This window comes from Notothenia rossii (genome assembly GCF_949606895.1).
Source record: "Notothenia rossii genome assembly, chromosome: 7".
Lineage (NCBI taxonomy): Eukaryota > Metazoa > Chordata > Actinopteri > Perciformes > Nototheniidae > Notothenia > Notothenia rossii.
The window spans coordinates 23,581,023-23,602,359 of NC_136905.1; the positions used below are offsets into that span (position 1 = coordinate 23,581,023).

The 21,337-nt window shown below is 41.8% G+C and overlaps 1 protein-coding gene across 1 annotated transcript in view; it reads left to right on the forward strand.

Moving 5' to 3' along the window:
* The first annotated feature begins 7,702 nt into the window (after positions 1-7,702).
* Positions 7,703-21,337, forward strand: part of LOC307046825 (threonylcarbamoyladenosine tRNA methylthiotransferase-like) — an 87,865-nt gene continuing 74,230 nt past the window's right edge. Inside the window, exon 1 of the mRNA XM_079693470.1 lies at positions 7,703-7,828. Within this exon, the coding sequence (XP_079549596.1) occupies positions 7,718-7,828 (111 nt within the window). The 5' untranslated portion in view covers positions 7,703-7,717. The remainder of the gene's footprint in view (positions 7,829-21,337) is intronic.

Below are 21,337 nucleotides of genomic sequence, written 5' to 3' on the forward strand. Positions count from 1 at the left end.
TGCACTGTAACGTGTCCTGACTTGTAGTGGTTCTCTCCTCTATCTACACTCTTCTTGTCATCTTTGTAAAACGATATCAGACTGGTAATTGACATAGCCATGACTTCTAGTTAAATTCAGTGTGGCTAAAATGAAAATCTTTGTTAAAATATGCAAGCACACGAAAGTCAAATTCAGCTTTATTGTCAAAAATTCTACATGTGTTATACATCCAGAAATATCGAAATATCGTTTCCCACAGTGTGACATGTATACATAAAACAAAAAGGGCCTAGATAAACGTGGTATACATTAAACAAAACGGGCTTAGATAACCGGGGTATACAGTTTAAAATGTTAATATATTTAAAGTGTTCAAAGTGCAGTTTCAGTGCAAGTCAGTTGAAACGATCTTAAGTTGGCGTGACGTTGAAGTCGTGCGACCCTGCTGCTGTACTGGCTTGTAGTTCGTTTATAGCATAACGTTAGCATTTCGCTTTTGGCGACTAGATTTATGATTCAAAAATTATAAAAGTAGGGTTGACATGTGGAGATTATCCGGCTGAACAAAACGTGATCCCTCTCTTAAATGTGTGTCAACCACAGACCTTATTTCGAGCTATTTTCCAAAATCCTATGGAGAATTTGCATTGGTTTTTCAAGAAGGAACCGGAAGAAGTTTACTTCCGGGTTTTACGATGCGTCACTGCGGTTCTCTATAGGTAAGAAGCTTGGTGTGAAGAAATCAACTGTGGGAGCAATTATTAGAAAATGGAAGACATACAAGACCACTGATAATCTCCCTCGGTCTGGGGCTCCATGCAAGATCTCACCCCGTGGGGTCAAAATGATCACAAAAATCCTGGAACCACACGGGGGGACCGAGTCAATGACCTGCAGAGAGCTGGGACCAAAGTAACAAAGGCTACCATCAGTAACACACTACGCCGCCAGGGACTCAAATCCTGCAGTGCCAGACGTGTCCCCCTGCTTAAGCCAGTACATGTCCAGGCCCGTCTGAAGTTTGCTAGAGAGCATTTAGATGATCCAGAAAAGGATTGGGAGAATGTCATATGGTCAGATGAAACCAAAATAGAACTTTTTTGGTAAAAACTCAACTAGATGTGTTTGGAGGAGAAAGAATGCTGAGTTGCATCCAAAGAACACCATACCTACTGTGAAACATGGTGGTGGAAACATCATGCTTTGGGGCTGTTTTTCTGCAAAGGGACCAGGATGACTGATCCGTGTAAAGGAAATAATGAATGGGGCCATGTATCGTGAGATTTTGAGTGACAACCTCCTTCCATCAGCAAGGGCATTGAAGATGAAACATGGCTGGGTCTTTCAGCATGACAATGATCCCAAACACACCACCCGGGCAACGAAGGAGTGGCTTCGTAAGAAGCATTTCAAGGTCCTGGAGTGGCCTAGCCAGTCTCCAGATCTCAACCCCATAGAAAATCTTTGGAGGGAGTTGAAAGTCTGTGTTGCCCAGCGACAGCCCCAAAACATCACTGCTCTCGAGGAGATCTGCATGGAGGAATGGGCCAAAATACCAGCAACAGTGTGTGAAAACCTTGTGAAGACTTAAAGAAAACGTTTGACCTCTGTCATTGCCAACAAAAGGTATATAACAAAGTATTGAGATGAACTTTTGTTATTGACCAAATACTTATTTTCCACCATAATTTGCAAATAAATTCTTTAAAAATCAGACAATGTGATTTTCTGGATTTCTTTTCTCATTTTGTCTCTCATAGTTGAGGTATACCTAGGATGACAATTACAGGCCTCTCTCATCTTTTTAAGTGGGAGAACTTGCACAATTGGTGGCTGACTAAATAATTTTTTGCCCCACTGTACGTACATATATATATTAGGGCCGGGACTCGATTAAAAAAATTAATCTAATTAATTACAGGCTTTGTAATAAATTAATCGCAATTAATCGCATTTTTAATCGCATATAAATATTTGACCTGAGAACAGTGAGAAGCAATTTTTTTTCACATGGATTTTAGTATACCATTGAATAATGACTGAATACATAAGCTTGAGCAACAAAACATTGTTTATTTTTTTCAAGATGGTACTTAACCAAGACCAACGGAAAAGTGCAATTTTTGCCATAAAGTGTAGCAATAGCATATTTAGGAATATAGTACATTTCAGAGATTCAGGTAGCCTATAGGTAGGTAGACCTTCTGTAAACTATAACACTTTGTTTTTTAAGTAAAACACAATACTTTCAAGTACATTCAGAACATTGGAAACCCTGACTATTAGAAAACATCTTTCTGTTGCTTCAGAGGCCATAACAGACTTTGTTGATTTACCAACAGTTGATTTAAGAAATCTAATACATTTCAGTCCAACTCTCTCAATAACCTTGGCCAAAACAATAAACAGTTCAACATAAAGTGCCAGTTGCACCAACAACATAATAAATAGTTCAACATAAAGTGTACTGTACCATTTAAAATAAAATAAAAAAGTGCCAGTGATTGACCTCAATCCCTCCTATTCTTCCAATATCCTGATGAAAAATAAAATCTCTCTGTTGCATAGGCCACTGTTTGATCAACGCGAATTGGGTGTGGGTCCTTGTACTCCGAGTCGGGCTAACGTCCACGCTAGCTTCCACGCTAGCTGCTATAGGTTTTGCATTGAGGTGATACTTGAGGCTTGATGTGCTGCGGTGATATGCGAATTCCTTTTTGCATAATTTGCAAACAACCGTGCTCTTATTGACGCTTCCATCCGTCCGTTTTTTAAAACAAAATGTCCCATTCACGGGGCCAACCAAAGCGGTCTCATCAGCTTCTTCGTTCACGTTTGACTATTGTTCACTGTGGTTTGTTGTTGTCTGAAGTAATGAACGTTAGTTGGTGCTCCAGTATAATCGGTACCCCTGAAACTCATCCAGTGAGAAACGTTCCGCGGTGCAAAAATAAGTGCAATTAAAATGCGTACATTTTTTTAACGCGTTAATTTGTGTGTAATTAATTAATCTTAATTAACGCGTTAAAGTCCCGGCCGTAATATATATATATTTTTAAAAAAATCTTAATAGATTACCAATAACCAGTGTATGGCTTATGTGAACCTTGAACAGTACATGTAGCAGATCTAACACAAGCTAATATCTGGAACATTATAATCATGTGTCCTCTGTAGAGAGAGAAAAGGTCACCACTCATTGTGATGCTTGAGGAAGTGTTAATACTTTGCTGAGAGGCAAAACCACACACAGGTTGTGCATAAAGTTTCTTTTTTTAGGAATACAACACACATACACGCCGTGGGCATAGGCTCTATAGCACTAACATCTGTCTGTCATCAGGGAAAGACAAACGGGCACATACTGGTGAACCAGAAGCTCTTACAGTGCAGTCTAAGGCAAGATCACTGTTACCTTGCCCCATAACACATTCCCACTCAACTCATACTGACATACATGTACCGGCTCATAGAGACACACTCAAAACCACAAACACACACAATTCAATGTCTCGTGTCAGGGAGTCATGCATTAAGCATTTTATCTAACATACGCTAACATTAAACCAATAGCATGACCTTCCTGGTTGTGTTGGAATACACAAATGACTATGTAATAAAAAATATTTTGGATCCATTTGAAAATGCCTTGGCATCTCATCTTATAATTCAGTACATTTATTTATTTTAATGTCAGAGAGATCATTGAGGGCAGGAGTCAGATAAAGTAAACAAAGTCAAACAATGATATACTGTAGAAGAATTCAAACAAAGTAAAATACAAATAAAACAAAGATAAGAACAATAAAATCAGCCTATGCCATTACACACTTACGGCCCGTCCACACAGCAGCGTTAAAAAAATCTTCCAACGTTTCTGCCCATTCACTTTGAATGGGGTGACGTCACTTGGCCTGACTTTTCGCCGAACTGCATTGCGGGAAGCAAAGCGGAGATTTCCAGGCATCTCAGGATTCAAAAGTTGAGCAATGTTCAACTTTTGAATCTTCTGAAGCTTCGGTGGAAGCGTCAGCCAATCAAATCATATGCCAGTACAAGCTCTAGCCAATCAAACCGCTACTTGTGTGTCAGGGGCGGGAGATTCATATGATTGGTTGTTGGTCGTGCTTCAGACACGCCCGCCGGCAAGCTTTTTCCAAAGCCGCTTTGTGGACGTACCGTTAGACACAGGACCATGACCCTGATCTGGACAGTTTTGATTCCTTTTAGTCCGTTGGTCTTTATTTGCTGGTTATTTTGACCAACATATTACTTTTTAAAAGTTTCTAGTAATTGTATCCATTCATTAGGTCAGGATAATTGCACCGAAGAATTGCATATTTTGCCTAAAACTGCAGCGTTGTGCCAATATTTTTACAAAAAAAAGATTTATGTTGAACAGCAGTGTTTTAATGAAGCCTGTGAGTTTACGTGTGTTGTTGGCAGCAGAGTGTGTGCTCCTGGGTTCACCGCTCCTGCATGTGTTTGGAGTCTGCGTCTGACTACAAGTGTACACATCCATGTAATGTCACTTCCCGTTAGACGCAGCATCCGTCTCTGGTGGCAACAACAGATGGACGTAATGGTAACAACCATCGTTCATCATCACTGCAGTGACACGTACAAACACACACACTCACACACATAGTGGCTCTGAATTTCTGGGATGTCACTAACACAACCCCAATGGCATGCTAGATTAACTTTTCGGGTTGATTAACCACATGTAGGCACGCTCACACATTTATACCTGTATACATATACTTTATTATGCAGCAAGCTAATAAAGCTCTTTCATTTTAAAATAAAATGGAATAGGAAAGAAAACACAGACTCACTGGTGTCATCACAATGTACCTTTTACAGGGTGTTTTTAGATAACTTAAGTGCTGCAATGTTTTTGATAGGTCTTTATTTGTGGCAGCTTGGATTTTTTTATTCAAATTATAGAAATTATGCATTTTGTTTTAATGTAGTATTATTTTTTTAATGGAAATATTGTATGAAAAGTGAAAGTTCATTGACCAATTCCGTGCTTTGTATGTGCGACAAAGGGATTATTGATATAGTTTTAACTACAGTAATCCAGGTTTACGCAATCAATTGAAGGAAAAAGCTGTTCAAACTTTAATAACGTACACATCTCTGTCGTCCAGTGGAGGCTTCTGCCACTGGCTACTGATTAATTCCACAGGTGCATGGGTGGTGTTTTGTAGATGAGAACATTTCCTTTCACTTCCACCCAGCCACCTTTTTCCATTTCAAATGTCCACCTCTTAACCTCCATGTAGAAAGGTGGCCACATCACTTCCTCTTTCATTCAGTCCTGCTATGTTCCTGTCTCTCACCATCGTGTGTTATCCTTTTGTTCTATCGGTCTTCTTTTTTTAAATTGAATATGCTGCTCCTATTTTCACATTGGCATTGATATTACCTTGTATCCGGCATGTTTTCACACATTTGTCCTTTTTGTACAGCATGTGTTTGTGTGAGTCAGTGTGGGAGCCAACATTGGTGAGTGTGCCTGTAGTGTGTGTGTTTTTGTAGGCGTGCGTGTATGTGTGTGTGATGGCTAAATTCTACTGGGAGCTCATCGGTGCCTGAAAAAATATTTCCTGTATTTCTGCCTTACAGTAACACACACACACACACACACACACACACACACACACACACACACACACACACACACACACACACACACACACACACACACACACACACACACACACACACACACACACACACACACACACACACACACACACACACAGTTGAGCATCAAAGTATACTGGATGATGGTGAGAGTGATGAAGGGATGGAAGGAGGAAGAGAATGGTGTTGAGGAGCAGTGATAAGAGAGATTCTCTCACCTAAGGTGCTCCAGGCAGAGAGAGAATGTGGAGGGACATACTTATAAGGGGGAGGATGGGTGAGAGAGTGGAGAATGATTAGTGAGAGTTTTCCCTCACCGGAGAGAAGCACAGGGAGCGAGGGAGAGCCCGGAGGGATAAGCGGAAAGGCAAAGAAAATGAGAGAAAAGAGGATTTTGAGATTCTGGAGAGCCTTTTGGCAAAGAGAGCAAGAGGGAATCAGGTGAAAACAAGAAGAGGATGGTAGACGGACAGGGCCGATGATTACAGGATTGTGTGGATCACAAGGGCCCTGGTTGAACAGAGAAAGGAGTAAGATGCGTAGAAAAGGGGGGGAAGAAAAAAATGTGAAGCAGTACAAAGACGGAGGGAATAGAGAGGAGGGTGAGGAGCGATGAGAAGTGTGTTCTCACTACTAGAGACGAAGAACAACTGAGAAAGTCAAAGTGGAAGTTGGCCGAGGGCAAAGAGTCTACTCTCCACCATTACACACTTCTACACCAATATGTTTTTTACTGTCTTTTCCTCATGTTTCTCCATTATTATTTATGTATATGTTATTCTCTTACCCGCTACTCTGTGGCACTTTTTTTTGTACCTTATCCTTTCCACTTTTACTGTTGAACGACACTAGCACAGCCTGTCGTGTCATTTTTCGTTAACCTTTGAAACTATGTCCATCTTTTCCAGCTTGGCCACACGCCTCTATGTATTAATAGATATTTCCATCCTTTTCTTTTTAACATCCTCTATCTGCATTTGACTGTCAAGCTATAATGATGCCTGAGTGTGATAGCAGAGCGACTTGTAGATTGTCTGCTCCATATGTACAGATCTGGCCTGAGGACATTGAATGTCGCTCTTTGCATACACTGAAAAGAGGGAGAGAACAGAGCATAGCAATGAATGCACAGTCCCTTTAGCTACAGTAGCGTATACATATATCCTTCCCCCTTAGCCAGACATGGCCTAATCAGCAAGCTAATTAGCACTCTTTGTAACTGCATCGGCCCCATGTAACTGATTGCATTAACAACTGCCACACATCAAACAGTCATGTCTCACTTGTGCATATCATTACACATTAAGGACACTCAAGGTTAAGGCCAGACTTTGAGCGGGAGTCAAAGGAGAAAACTATAAATATATTGTGACACACCGGGTGGGCATATACATTTTTTGTTCCCTCGGCTCTTCCATATTTGATAGATTTAATGAATACTTGTAGGCATTATTCTCAGCAATAGTGATTTTTTCCCCTTCTGTTTAAGTGACCTAAAAACTGTGTGGTGTGTCCATATGTATAACTATGTATTGTTTATTTATTAATCATATCTGCAAGACATGAAAGAGGAAATGCCAAGCAACAAAAATAGCTAAAAAAGGCTTAATCCTAGTCAAACAATTGCTGATGGGTTTAAGTATTTTCATCAGTGATGTAGGAAAATGTTTGGAAAAAATAGATATATAAACTATTTCAATTCTGATCAAGGTCTCTGACAGGTTATTTGTTTCTCCCATGCTCCACCGTGCAATACAGGAATACATTTAAATTAGATAGCGTAGCCATACTGAATGAATGCTATGAATGAATTACCTTGTTAGGGAGGGTTACTAAATATATCTTGATGTTACAACATTTCTGATACTAAAACAACTACTCAGGTCAAGTGTTATGTACAGGGTCTGAATATGAAGAAGTCACATTCTCAATGCCGAGCAGATTGTGTCATCACTTACTGTATGAATGGAATACTTTCCCAATCCAGATTAATTCGATTTGGGTATTTGTATTTATACTTCATCTACATCAAGCACCAGCTTTTTACATTGTTATTTAAACTGTAATATACATACATTATATGTTTTTGTATTTATTACATTTCTATTTCTCTCTTTGTTGTCAACAGAAAAAGCAGAGGACTAAAGAGCTGTCTCAACTCTTCCACTCTTACAACCCCTACGACCACGAGGTAAGACATGTTTCAGTATCTGCCTTCCTCAGTTTGGCTCTTCAATGTTTTTCTTTGCATTTGTTCATTTGTTAATGGGGGGAGCTTTAAGTATTCAGCCTCCTTCACCTCTTGAGCAAAAGCCTTCACTTGACTTTAAAGGAGTTGTAGGTCAGCATCATCATATTGTATTTATAGCTGTGATGAGTCTGTTGTCTCCTCAAGACGGACACCTCTTGTCGGCAATCGAGTGGATGAGGACAGCTCAAGTGTTTGTCACTGATTACATTGTGAAAATGTGTGTGTCTGAGAGAGAGAGATTGAATTCTGAAGTCAAAAATAAATCTCCTCTTATATATATATATATTTATAAAACGGACAAGTGAAATCAAGCAATCTGATTGGTTCTTAGCCATGTTATACTGAGCGTATACCACGGGTAGAATTGTAAGTTACTTTTCACAACAAGTCAGTATCCCTCCGCGTCTGAGAAAAACAGTATACCGTTGGGCTGAAAAGCAAACTGCCTGCATTCAAAAGCTTTCTGATGCGGGTCTTGAAACAAAGCAGAGAAATTATGACCGTTAGTGGCCACAGGTGCGAAAGCTCTCTCCAGAGCTACTGGAAGCCCAATCTCGGGGACCGGAGAAAGTGGAGCAATATTCTCGCCACGCCGAACCACGCCCCTTAGCTGTGATATAACGAGCATATACCACGGCCTGTCGTGAGCTATTGCTTAAATATATATATATATATCAGGGTTTCCGCTAGGACTTTTTGTTGCCGGTCAAATGTCCGGAAATTTTTATTTTAACGGACACATTTTAAACTTACCGGTCACGTTTCAAGAATAATAAGAATAAGAATGGTGTAGAAGAGTTTCCGTTAGCAGGTAATCACCGGACTATGACCGGATATGCTGATGTTTAAAACTCAGTTAATGGGGCTCATTTTTATATTGCTTCAGTTTATAATCGTAACAGATCGAAAAGTTCAGATTCACTTTTCATAAATGATGCGCTTCTCCAAACAACAAACAGCATAATTATTGCATTCAAAGAAACTATGTATAGTAGATAAAGTACATTACTCAACAGTTTACATTAACTTTGGATAATAACACGGGATAAACGGATCCTCTCTTTTCCCCTCTCCCTCCCTCCTGACAGCCCGTCAGTTTCTCATGCAGTCCGCTAAACAGTGGGCGGGGCTTCAGGTGATCATGCAGAGCTGCTTGTCTCCGTCAGACTCAGCAGCTGATCAGATCTCTCTCTCTCGTCCGGTTATACTTCACTCGCGTTTATGTCCATATCGATCAGATCCAGCTCTCCTGATCGGCCTTTATAGAGAGCACCGATCAAACTATTAAGAGTGAATATTGGCCTATAATGATCGGCGGCCAATCGATCGGAGCATCCCTCATTTCAAACCTTTATTTAATCAGATTGGTCCCATTGAGATCATAGATCTCTTTTTCAAGGGAGGCCCTAATTATTACCGGACATTTTGACCGGCAGGTTTTGAATTTACCGGTTTTTAATAAATGTTACCAGCTAAAAACAGGTAATTACCGGCTAACGGAAACCCTGATATATATGTGTGTGTGTGTGTGTATGAGCTCATACTGTATGAGGTTAACATCTGACAGCAGACTGAACATGCCTCTCTTCAGGCATGCTTATGATGATGAGACCCTTTTGACAGCAATGTGTGTGTGAGTTCTTATATAAAGATCTCCTTCCGAAAGTGACAAGCTCATGACAACAGCTGTCACCACGTTACTTTACCGTCATGCAAAGAAATATTATATTTTGACATATAGACTAGGAGATCATGTGTCTTAGCATATGGCTACCCACGTCCAAAAATATGTCCCTCTTACTTTTTTTGCTTTGTAAATAACAATGGTGAGTGATGTGTTTTGCCCAATGTCTGAGCAGTGGTGTGAAAAGCAGTTGTTACTTTCCTTTCCGGATTTGATGAAAAGCAGAATAGTGTAGAAAAAATGCTTCTACTGCAGAGTGACTGTTGTTAACAAGATGTTGATTGAAGCACACCTATCATTTGTCACACTGTCATTAAGCAAAGTTTTAGCTTGGTCAAGTCTCTTTTGCAGAGTTTATACCTCTGGGGGGGTTGTGCCTCTGCTGCTGTGGTTATATGTTACACTCTAATTAAAAGGATATGAGAGTGATCACGTTTCAACTGTGGCATGGACCTCTGCCTCCCACTCTTGGAAGCAAACACACACACACACACACACACACACACACACACACACACACACACACACACACACACACACACACACACACACACACACACACACACACACACACACACACACACACACACACACACACACACACACACACACACACACACACACACACACACACACACACACATAATAGTATTGCACATGAAACACAGATGCACATAAGTTAATGCCTACGCTCACAAACAAGGAATAGATCAAAGTTACCAGAGAATATATTTATAGTACATTGACCAGTTTGCATCAAATCAGATACTTCCTGTAGTATTTGTGAACATGCTCTCTACTCAAGTATGATTCCCAGAAGGAATTGCTTGTTTTTTGAAAGTGCACCGAGCGTGCTTTGCTGAGCTTCCCCAACCAACAAACTTTGTTGTAATCACTGGTTTGCGTGTGCTTTGTCACCATGCTGATTCATAAAGGCTTTGATCGGTTACCAATAGGTATTATAAAAAATAATAATAATTTGAACATTATGTTTTTAACAGTTGATTACCCTGAAGTTTAAGTACAATTCAACTGAACAACCAATACAAAAATTAGATTATAAATGTATATCTACATTTAAATAAATCATATCAAAATAATAAATACCAATAAAGAAGATAAACAAATATTTTGAAGCGCACTTCCACAACCTACTAAGCATATACAGTGGGGCAAAAAAGTATTTAGTCAGCTACCAATTGTGCAAGTTCTCCCACTTAAAAAGATGAGAGAGGCCTGTTATGTTCATCCTAGGTATACCTCAACTATGAGAGACAAAGTGAGAAAAAAAAATCCAGAAAATCACATTATCTGATTTTTAAAGAATTCATTTGCAAATTATGGTGGAAAATAAGTATTTGGTCAATAACAAAAGTTCATCTCAATACTTTGATATATACCCTTTTTTGGCAATGACAGAGGTCAAACGTTTTTTGTAAGTCTTCACAAGGTTTTCACACACTGTTGCTGGTATTTTGGCCCATTCCTCCATGCAGATCTCCTCTAGAGCAGTGATGTTTTGGGGCTGTCGCTGGGCAACACGGACTTTCAACTCCCTCCACAGATTTTCTATGGGGTTGAGATCTGGAGACTGGCTAGGCCACTCCAGGACCTTGAAATGCTTCTTACGAAGCCACTCCTTTGTTGCCCGGGCGGTGTGTTTGGGATCATTGTCATGCTGAAAGACCCAGCCACGTTTCATCTTCAATGCCCTTGCTGATGGAAGGAGGTTGTCACTCAAAATCTCACGATATATGGCCCCATTCATTCTTTCCTTTACACGGATCAGTCGTCCTGGTCCCTTTGCAGAAAAACAGCCCCAAAGCATGATGTTTCCACCCCCATGTTTCACAGTAGGTATGGTGTTCTTTGGATGCAACTCAGCATTTTTTCTCCTCCAAACACGTCTAGTTGAGTTTTTACCAAAAAGTTATATTTTGGTTTCATCTGACCATATGACATTCTCCCAATCCTCTTCTGGATCATCAAAACGCTCTCTAGCAAACTTCAGACGGGCCTGGACATGTACTGGCTTAAGCAGGGGGACACGTCTGGCACTGCAGGATTTGAGTCCCTGGCGGCGTAGTTACTGATGGTAGCCTTTGTTACTTTGGTCCCAGCTCTCTGCAGGTCATTGACTAGGTCCCCCTGTGTGGTTCTGGGATTTTTGCTAACCGTTCTTGTGATCATTTTGACCCCACGGGGTGAGATCTTGCGTGGAGCCCCGGATCAAGGGAGATTATCAGTGGTCTTGTATGTCTGACTAAATACTTTTTTGCCCCACTGTACCTGTCATGTTTAATTATACTGCTACACGCAGTACTCTTATTTTGATAATCCCTTATCGTGAAACAGGAAATAGCGAGCTAAGAGGCTCCGGCTTGATAAGTCAGTAAAAGTTTGACTGACTCTGTACGCTAGAGACCGGAGAATACATACACGGCAACTAAAGCTTCCCTTGTAACGTGTTTATATGGATTTATTAAACAGACTGCAAGTCACAACACAACCTGGCCGAGAGGGCTTTTAGGGAGGGGCAAAAGCGCACGCGCGGTCAGGATATATAACGCAAGACAAATTGAGAGCATCATTAAAGCCCCTGTCACACTGTCCCGAAATTGACACCAGATGGACACACACATATGGAATTGTGAATTTCACACGAAGATGGCCCCGAACTTGGTCAACAGCCAAGCAACAGCCAAAGCAAGTACGATGCCTACAGAAGGCCACACGATGGCACCCGAACCACACACGAAAATATGGTCGTAGACTTTACTGATGAGTTAGAATGTATCCAGACTCAACGTAAGAGATTGTGCCTCTTCGGGGGGGTGCTAACATTTAAACATAGACTTTATTCTTTACTTTCTCCGTCTTTATATGTAGATTAGAAGATATTACTTATCTTCGTCATGTTGTTTCCATAGCAACAACATCTTCCTGTCAACAGCATAAACAATCGGGCAGCTTCTTGTTTCCTTCGTATGGCACCGATGATCACACGAAGTAAAGACGAAGATGACAAGATTTGACAAGATGCCCTCACGCTGGACTTACAAAGGGCAAAATGGACACACAAATTCAACACGAAAATGAACCTTCAAAAGGTCCTTCAGCAATCTTTTGGCATGCCAAAGATTTTTCCACCGCTCACGAAGTTGCTGCCGGAGCCTGAGAAACTCCACCGACGGTCATACGATGGCTCACGAATGGCCCGATGTTGTTACGATCAGAACCGAATTTGAACATTTCCTTTATCATGTGTCCATCTGGTGTCAATTTCGGGACAGTGTGACAGGGGCTTTAGAAAAGGAATGCAGCAAAATAATCGTTTTATTTCGATTACGTTGCTTTCATAGTCGTTGCAAGCCAAAATTGTAGTCAAGATTAAAATACGATTAATTGCACAGCCCTAGTTACCACTCCCAATTGCAAGTTAGAGTTTTAAGGTAAAGGCTAGATTATGTCCCTGAATGTGTTGCCCATTACAAACCACTTCTAAAATCCACTTGCTCAAAGTTCATGCGTATATGTATGTGTGTAAAAAATAAAGAGCATAAAGGGGGTGAGTGTTTCATTCTAAGAAGACGGATTTTGTATGAAGTAACACTTAAAAGGCACTGTGTCTCTCACAGTTCTTAAACCCCTAACATCACTCTGAGCTGGTGTGAAGTTTGAGATCCTCTGGGATGAAGCCCCTGTCCATTTCAAAGTTGAGGCTAAAGATGAAACATGGCTGCAGTCAGAGCCCCAAACCTTCTGACTGTACTCTCAATACATATTATTTACACATCTTGTCTTATGAAAGGAACATTCTGTCTTGTTTTCATACTGTAGAGAACATGCTTTAAACAGTTATGTTGTAATATAAAATACAAATAAAGTTACTAATATAATTGCTACTAATACAAATAATTCCACTGCATTGTATATGCCGTATTTATGACTGCTACACAACATCATATGTTTTTAATCCCCAGCAGGGTAAATTGTCATCTAACCTTCTGACAACCTTGCCTATTTTATTTCCCTATATTTTGTGGATAAAATGTGTCAAAACTAATCCTGCCCTATTATATGGTATCTGTTAGCCTTCATACATAAATATTTCTAACATGTCAAGCAAGTTTCTTGTAAATCTTCCATGCAGCACAACTTACAGCAATGCTCCTCGAGGTCCTTTTTCCATAGATTGTGTAGATGTGCAAATAAATCCCCTTGCATTACATACCCAGATAGCCGTGAGATATGATTTAATGATAATAAATCTAATGTCAAGCATGTTTCCTCCCAGATCAGTCTCGTTTCTGGCTGTCCTTGCCCATGTCCACACACCGTGGAAATGTTGAGGCAAATCAGCTTGTATTAAGCCCATATAGCCGTTAGATAGAAATAAATGAAGTCTGATAATGTTCCTCATTTACATTAAATTCCCTTGGGTGTCTGGCCTTTCAGTTTACGGTTTATGTAATGATATAATGTGTTTACTAACATGCCCCAATCTGTGTGTGTGCCACGTAAAGAGAGATAAAGAGAGAGAGAGAGAGAGAGAGAGAGAGAGAGAGAAAGACAGCGCACAGACTTGGAGGGAAGGGAGAAATTGGTGTCTTAAAAGCCTTTATTGTTACTACTTGTCCTCCTATAGGTGTGAAAAGGTCATTAATAAAGACTGAGTCAGGGAAGGGGTGCTGGGTTAGTGTGGCTTTATTGTTCCATAGCTCAAGGCTACCAACCAAATGAAACAATGTTTTTAAATGGAATAATTGTTGAGTTTTTTTTAAACCATGCTTGTTTTCTAATCTCCCGTGGCTAGCTCGGAATCACAAATGTGGAAAATGGCTAGCTGAAGCGCAATTGAAATTACCTGTCAATTAGAATCATTTTTCTTTCTTTTGGTCCCATTGCCTTTTTTGTTCTCTTTGCCTATGTAAATTAAACTGCACTGTAACTATAAATATGTCTGAGGTAGATGTTGTCTTTTGTGTTCATTTACATGTAGACAATTATACTCATCTGGGGAGTGTATGTTTACTGAGACAAAAGTGTGTGTGTGTGTGTGTGCGCGTGCGTGCGCACGTGCGCGTTCCTGATGATTAATGTGAAATATCCTATAGCCAGATGGTGCTGAACAAGGCCCATCCGTCAGCAATGAAAAGACCAGTGGGCAGAAAGCTGGCGGAGCACTTTGTCTAGGGCCAATGCCCCGCACCGGACACACATACATACACACACTCAGACTCTCTAAGGCCTTGACTGTGTAATGCACTGAGCCATGTTGGAGCCTTGTGTTTTGTTTTGGAGTACAGGTTCATGCTTGTTTTTTTTGCTTCCTGTGTCCCAGTTGAGTGGTGCTGCCTCACCCTTAAAACAGCGCTGGTAAAGTTTTGACATGTACTGGCCTGCATCCTATTTTGGTCCCGAGACAGAGTTTGAAGCCCAAATAAATGCATTTGGTACCATTCTAGTTCATGATTTCTGTTTGGGTTTAAGAGTAAGAAATCTTTAACATCAATCAGTCACCTGAAAACCGCATCAAATTACAATTGACTAAGAATATACTTCTCCCAGATCTGCCTTCTTCACTTACACGTATTTGTTTAAGCCATAGCTTGGCTTGCTGTTTAAAACACCTTTTTTTGTATCCATATCTCTCGCTAGAATCTCCCACCATCCAACTAACAACAACAACGTCAAGCCTTTGGGCTCTGAAACTACGGGGCGGGACGAGGACAAATACACATGCGTTAATTTCACGTTAAAATAATTAGTGTCGTTAAAAAATGTTTGCGTTAGCGCGTTATCAACGCAACCACAACTGAGTTTTAGGCAGTCACAGAAGGGCCAGTGTTTCCCCTAGGATGGAGCCATAGCAGTGGTGCTAAGGCAGGTGGGCCCAGCATAATGTGAGCGTGGAGCGCGTGGAATTTTTTAGTGTGTGCTCGTGCGAAGTGCGCCCCGCCAATTTGTTTCTATGTGTCAGCACAAGAAAGGCTCTTGAGGCCTAGTACCGGGGCCGGTTCTAGACAATTTGCTGCCCTTGGGGAGATTTTAGGCGACATTTTATGTGGAAAGAATAAATGAAAAATCTCTACAAAAGACAAATACACTGCAAAAACAGAAACTTATTGACATAGGTAATAGACGTCAAAATGGCTTCAAATATATTCAGTATTGTATGAACCTGTTTGAATTGGGGGGTGGACGTCACATCCTCTAGGGGTGTTCGGGGGTATGCCCCCCCGGGAAGATTTTGTTTTGAACATTTTACAGTAAAATGCTTCAATCTGGTGCACTTTGAGCACAGACTTACTAGAAACCTGATCTAGGGGGCACAACTCTAAAACGCCCATATGAAAAAGATCAGTTTACATTTTAATAATCAAATAAGTATGTGAACATAACCAATAACCTACCAATAACAAATAAATGTAGCTTATTTTAATTTTGTTGTTCATTCATATCTTATTTTACCTAGTTAACCTAGCGCCCACCGTACAGGGCAAATTAAACGTGTAACCGGGGTGAAAAGGGTGTTACATTTACTTAATTATGAATGTTGTTACATCAAGGCCGAACATTTGGATGAGCGCCAACGTTCAAAAATGTTTTTTCCCTCCCAGAGCTACCAGCGCAGCGCCCCCCAGATCTGGCGTCCTAGGCGACCGCCTATGTCGCCTATGCCAGTAACACAAATACTACAAATCAACATAACAAACAATCAAAAATGAAAAATGGTCGCCACTTATTATTATTTTAAGAAAAAAGTTTTAAAAAAGTTTTTTTTTTTTTTGGGTACCTGGCTGGCGCCCCCTAGCATCGGCGCTCATATTTCAGCAGCGGCGCTGCGCCGCCAGTATTTGTATATAGGGGAAACACTGAGGGCTATTCCCCATTTAATTAGATAATTTTAAGCTGGCAACTTAACGGTCTGAGGCCTTGTTTCTCTCACCCCTGTTGTCTCTGTTCACATTACAACTAATTATTATGTTTATATCCATCAATGAGAGGAATTTGGACATTGCAACTGGCAAGCTTTCCTTTGTTTGTGTAGAGTGACCACTGTTTATTCGCTTGTGCAAAGGTGTGCATGTGTGTAGTTGGAAAGAGAACACACTGCACACTCACAGAGTCTCCTGTCCCTTTACTGCATCACCATGTCATCTGGTCTAAAGTTTTGCTCCCTGAGGGCTCTGGCCTTTCGGGTTGAGGTTGCGAAAGTCCCATCACGCTTTAGTCATTCTCAGCAAACGTGTGTGTGAGTGTCCGTGCATTCAGCTGTTTCTGGCAGAGATAATAAAGCCTCTCTCCCCTGTCTCCTCTCACCCCACACTGTCACAGTCTCCCGAGAGCACACACAGACACATACATACATTCTCCACGCTGTGTTCATAGGCCTGAATGACGGGGGTGACAGTTTTCCTCGCGGCAAGAGAGGAGGGACAAGCTGTCAACATGGCCCGCTGCACCTGCCCAGCCACACAGGCCGAGAGGGAGAGAAAACGTAATGTTGTAAACACAGGAAGATGTTGAGGTAGTTAAATCAAAGGCTTATGATGAAAGACAGAATTTGCAGAAAATAAAACACTTAATTACACTTAATAAACTTCCTCCCTTCAGTTATCCTGAAATCCCAGTTTGGCTCGTAGAAGTTGACATAATTATTTATCTTTTTTTTTAATTAGTCCAACAATTCTCTCTCCCCCCAACAGATCTTTTTTTCCCTCCTATTTTCCACTCTTTGCTAAACTGAGCAATTAGTATTCAGCTTTCTTTCCCTTTTGGCCATTTTAATTACTTTTATTTTGTAGAATGAGGTTTTTTTTTAAGCGGCTGTTGTTTTGCGTTGTTGTGAAGAGCTAAACTCCATCTTTGTGGAACTTGACATTTGGTTGCCACGCGTTTTCTCTCCTCTTCTGTTAATTAACTGACTATTTAGGGCAGGGAATTGTAAATTGTAAAAGATGACAGAAATGTTGGTTATGGTGATTTATCTTCTCGCCATGCTCTCCTAACTTGTCTTTCCACCTATCTGTCTCTTTCAGTCTATTCTGTGAAAGCCATTCTTTTTTCTAGCTGTCTTTAGGTTCAGCGTGGCTCTCACATAGTCTGGAAATGTCTTGAATGTGAAGGTATTTAAAGTCTTTAGTACTGTTAGTTGAGTTCTTTTGTTGTCACCATTCAAAGGCGGTTGATTAGGTTGCCATTATTTTCATGCTGATATCTACAACCATTCAGCCATCTCTAATTTGACAATTATGCTGGACTCTGCAATTCATGAAAATGTTATTATTGCAGTTGTTTTGAATGGCAATTAAGAATGCATTTTTAGACACAGATAAAACATCCTCCCTCTTAGTATCTCAGCACATCACTCCATTGTATCTCTTTCTCTCTTTGCTAATCAGGGGTAGACATTAAGGGTAAAATTCCACTCCGGGCCGGTGGAATTGCATTATCACTGGCCCCACCATTGTAACCACTGGCCCGGAGCATTCGTCCTAAAAAGATCGACTAATAATGAAGAAAATTAACACATTTGTTGCAATAGTAATTTATGCACTAACTACATTACTACTTGTACTACAACATTTGAATCATCAGTTCTTCCTCATTTTCCTCAATTGTTCATATTTGGTTTATTAAAATAATTATATTGTGGTCATTGTTAAAAAATGTTTGCTATTATCCATCCATCCATCCATCTTCTCCCGCTTATCCGTGGTCGGGTCGCGGAGGTAGCAGTTCCAGCAGAGAGCCCCAAACTTTCTTTTCCCTGGCCACATCAACCAGCTCTGACTGGGGGATCCCAAGGCGCTCCCAGGCCAGCAAAGAGATATAATCCCTCCATCTGGTTCTAGGTCTACCCCTTGGTCTCTTCCCAGCTCGACGTGCCTGGAACACCTCCCTAGGGAGGCGCCCAGGTGGCATCCTAACTAGGTGCCCGAACGACCTCAACTGGCTCCTTTCGACGCGAAGGAGGAGCGGTTCAACTCCGAGTCCCTCCCGGATGACCGAACTTCTCACCTTATCCCTAAGGGAGACACCAGCCATCCTGCGGAGAAAAACCATCTCGGCCGCTTGTACCCGCGATCTCGTTCTTTCGGTCATGACCCATCCTTCATGACCATAGTTTGCTATTATTATGAGTATTATTATTTTTATAATGCACTTTCTGCCTTCCTGTCATTAGGAGTTAGAAATGTAATGGCTATGTAATAGGTTAGATTATAACCTTCATTATCCTAGACTGCTTGGAAATTTCCCTATAGCCAATACATTTATATTTTTCTACTCTTCACTTACTTGTAGCATAGGTCGGCATTGATGTACAGAGCCGACAGAAGACCTTGTTTATATTGGCATCATATTGAGAGGTGCAGCCAGTGACGCGTCATAAAACCAAGCTGCTGGTTCCCTCGACAAAAAGCAATCGGTTCTATTTCGTCCCTACTGACCGTCAGAGGCGGTGCTTTTAGCACTGGATATGTCCATCGCACGCATGCGCAGTTCGAGTACCTAATAACAACAAAGTCACCTGTGACCCACGGGACTACGGCTACATAGACCGGCGTCATTAGTGGATCGGTTCCTGACTGACAGTCGGAGCTACGGGTTGTTAACGCGTCCTCCAGGAGCTGTGGCCGGCTGTGCGCTGTGCAGATCCTCAACGGACAGGTTTGTGTCAACTTGTTGCTGGTGATGGCTGTGTCCCCGCACCCTCTCCCAGCTAAATTGTCCTGATTGCTGTCTTATTTATTGTTTGGCTTATACTTTCTGGTGACAACAGTGTTCCCGCTTCCTCTCCCATAAAGTTGCCCTTATTATGCTCTTTTTGAAAGTTCTGCTTGTGGCGTTGTGCCCGAGCTATCATTAGCATTTGAGTCCCAGCTTTAGCTGCGTCTCTCATTCAATTTAGTATGGAAAGCCCAGTGTGCCATTATATTGCCCATTTTTTGTTTAGAGAGTAAGGTAAGTACTGGCCATAGTTAACTTACTACTGTAACTACGGTCCTAGGCCATGTAAGCACTGGCCATGGTTACTAATGTGACCATGGCCTACGGTTTTATGCGGGCTGTTCTATTCCATAGAAGCTAATTATCTGGTCTTAACATTTGTGTTTTGACTTGGTTGCTTGATTGTTAGCAGCAGCCGCTTGGCTAACACCTTGCATGTACTGTTAAGTATCATTATTTAACTCAGCCGGTGAGGGCAGTGCTCTTGCTCCCGCTCCCGGTAACATATGGTTTTGATTGCAGTAGCGCTATATCGTTGTATTTACTGCTCCTAGTACTAGACTAGCACTAGGATGATATGCAGAGAACAATCTTCACTGTGTGTGCTGTGTGCTCTGCATGTGTGGCCATTAAAGAGGATTTCATCCTCCCAATATTATATTATCTAGTGTGCAGCCGTTTGGCTGACACTTTTAGACACCGGCCACAGTTAGTACTGTAACTACGGTTCTAAGCCGTGTAAGTACTGGCCATGGTTACTGCTGTAACTACGGCTCTGTGCTGTTCTCTTCTTTAGAAGCTAGTTATCTGGTCTTAAACATTTGTGTTTGACTTGATCTTGCTTGATTGTTAGCAGCAGCCGTTTGGCTAACGTCTTGCGTGTACTGTTAAGCTTCATTATTTAACTCAGCTGGTGAAGGCAGTGCTCTCGCTCCCGCTCCCGGTAACGTATTGTTTTGATTGTTAGCAGCAGCCGCTTGGCTAACATCTTGCATGTTTTGTTAAAGCTTCTTTATTTAAGCTCAGCTGTTGAAGGCAGTGCTCACGCTCCTGGTAAAGGTATTGTTTTGATTGTTAGCAGCAGCCGCTTGGCTGACGTCTTACGTGTATTGTTAAGCTTCATTATTTAACTCAGCCAGTGAAGGCAGTGCTCTCGCTACCGCTACCGGTAACGTATTGTTTTGATTGTTAGCAGCAGCCGCTTGGCTAACATCTTGCATGTTTTGTTAAAGCTTCTTAATTTAACTCACCTGGTGAAGGCAGTGTTCTCGCTCCCGCTCCCTGTAACGTATTGCTCGATTCTTGGCAGCAGCCGCCTGGCTAAGCTGCCCCGTTAAGCTTCTTTTATTTAATCCAGCTAGGTGAAGGCAGTGCTCTCGCTCTCGCTCCCGCTCCCTCTGCCGGTAACGTGGGTGTAGTTACATTCCTCTTTGTGTTCGGCGAGTAGGAGCATTGCTCTACTATTTCCTTTCAGCAGGTAGCTGGGGAAGGCTGTGTTCTCGCGCCCACTCCCGGCTACGCTGCATCTGGCTACCTACAGACTGGCTCATTCATGTAGCGCCTGTATGGCTTCTCTTGAGCCCGAGGACGGCCATGACCGCTGCTCCCCTCTGCCTTGGCCTCAAGCATTTGAGGGAGGGTCTCACGCAAAGCGCCTGCATGAGCTGTAGATTCATGCCTCGGGCGCTCAGAGTGGCAAGAGTTGCAGAGGTGGTACCTCTCCTTGTCACAACTTCCTCCAGCTCAGTCTGGCCGTTCCCAGCGACTTGATGGAGGAATGGCTATGGGTTCACCCCCCAGGTAGAGGGCTAGAAACAGGCTGTCCTCTAAGGTGGGTCGGTTAGATGCCGTCATGGAGCAGACGGTGTGGGGGCCACTAGCTTGCCGCCTGGCCCTCCTTCGGTTGCCACACCTCTGCTTGAGGATGCCATGTCGCTGATGGCTCCGGATAAACCTCTTCTAACCCGCTCACCCCCGAGGAGACTTCCCACTCCTCTGCTCAGAGCTCTCTGCAGGGCACGGAGGAC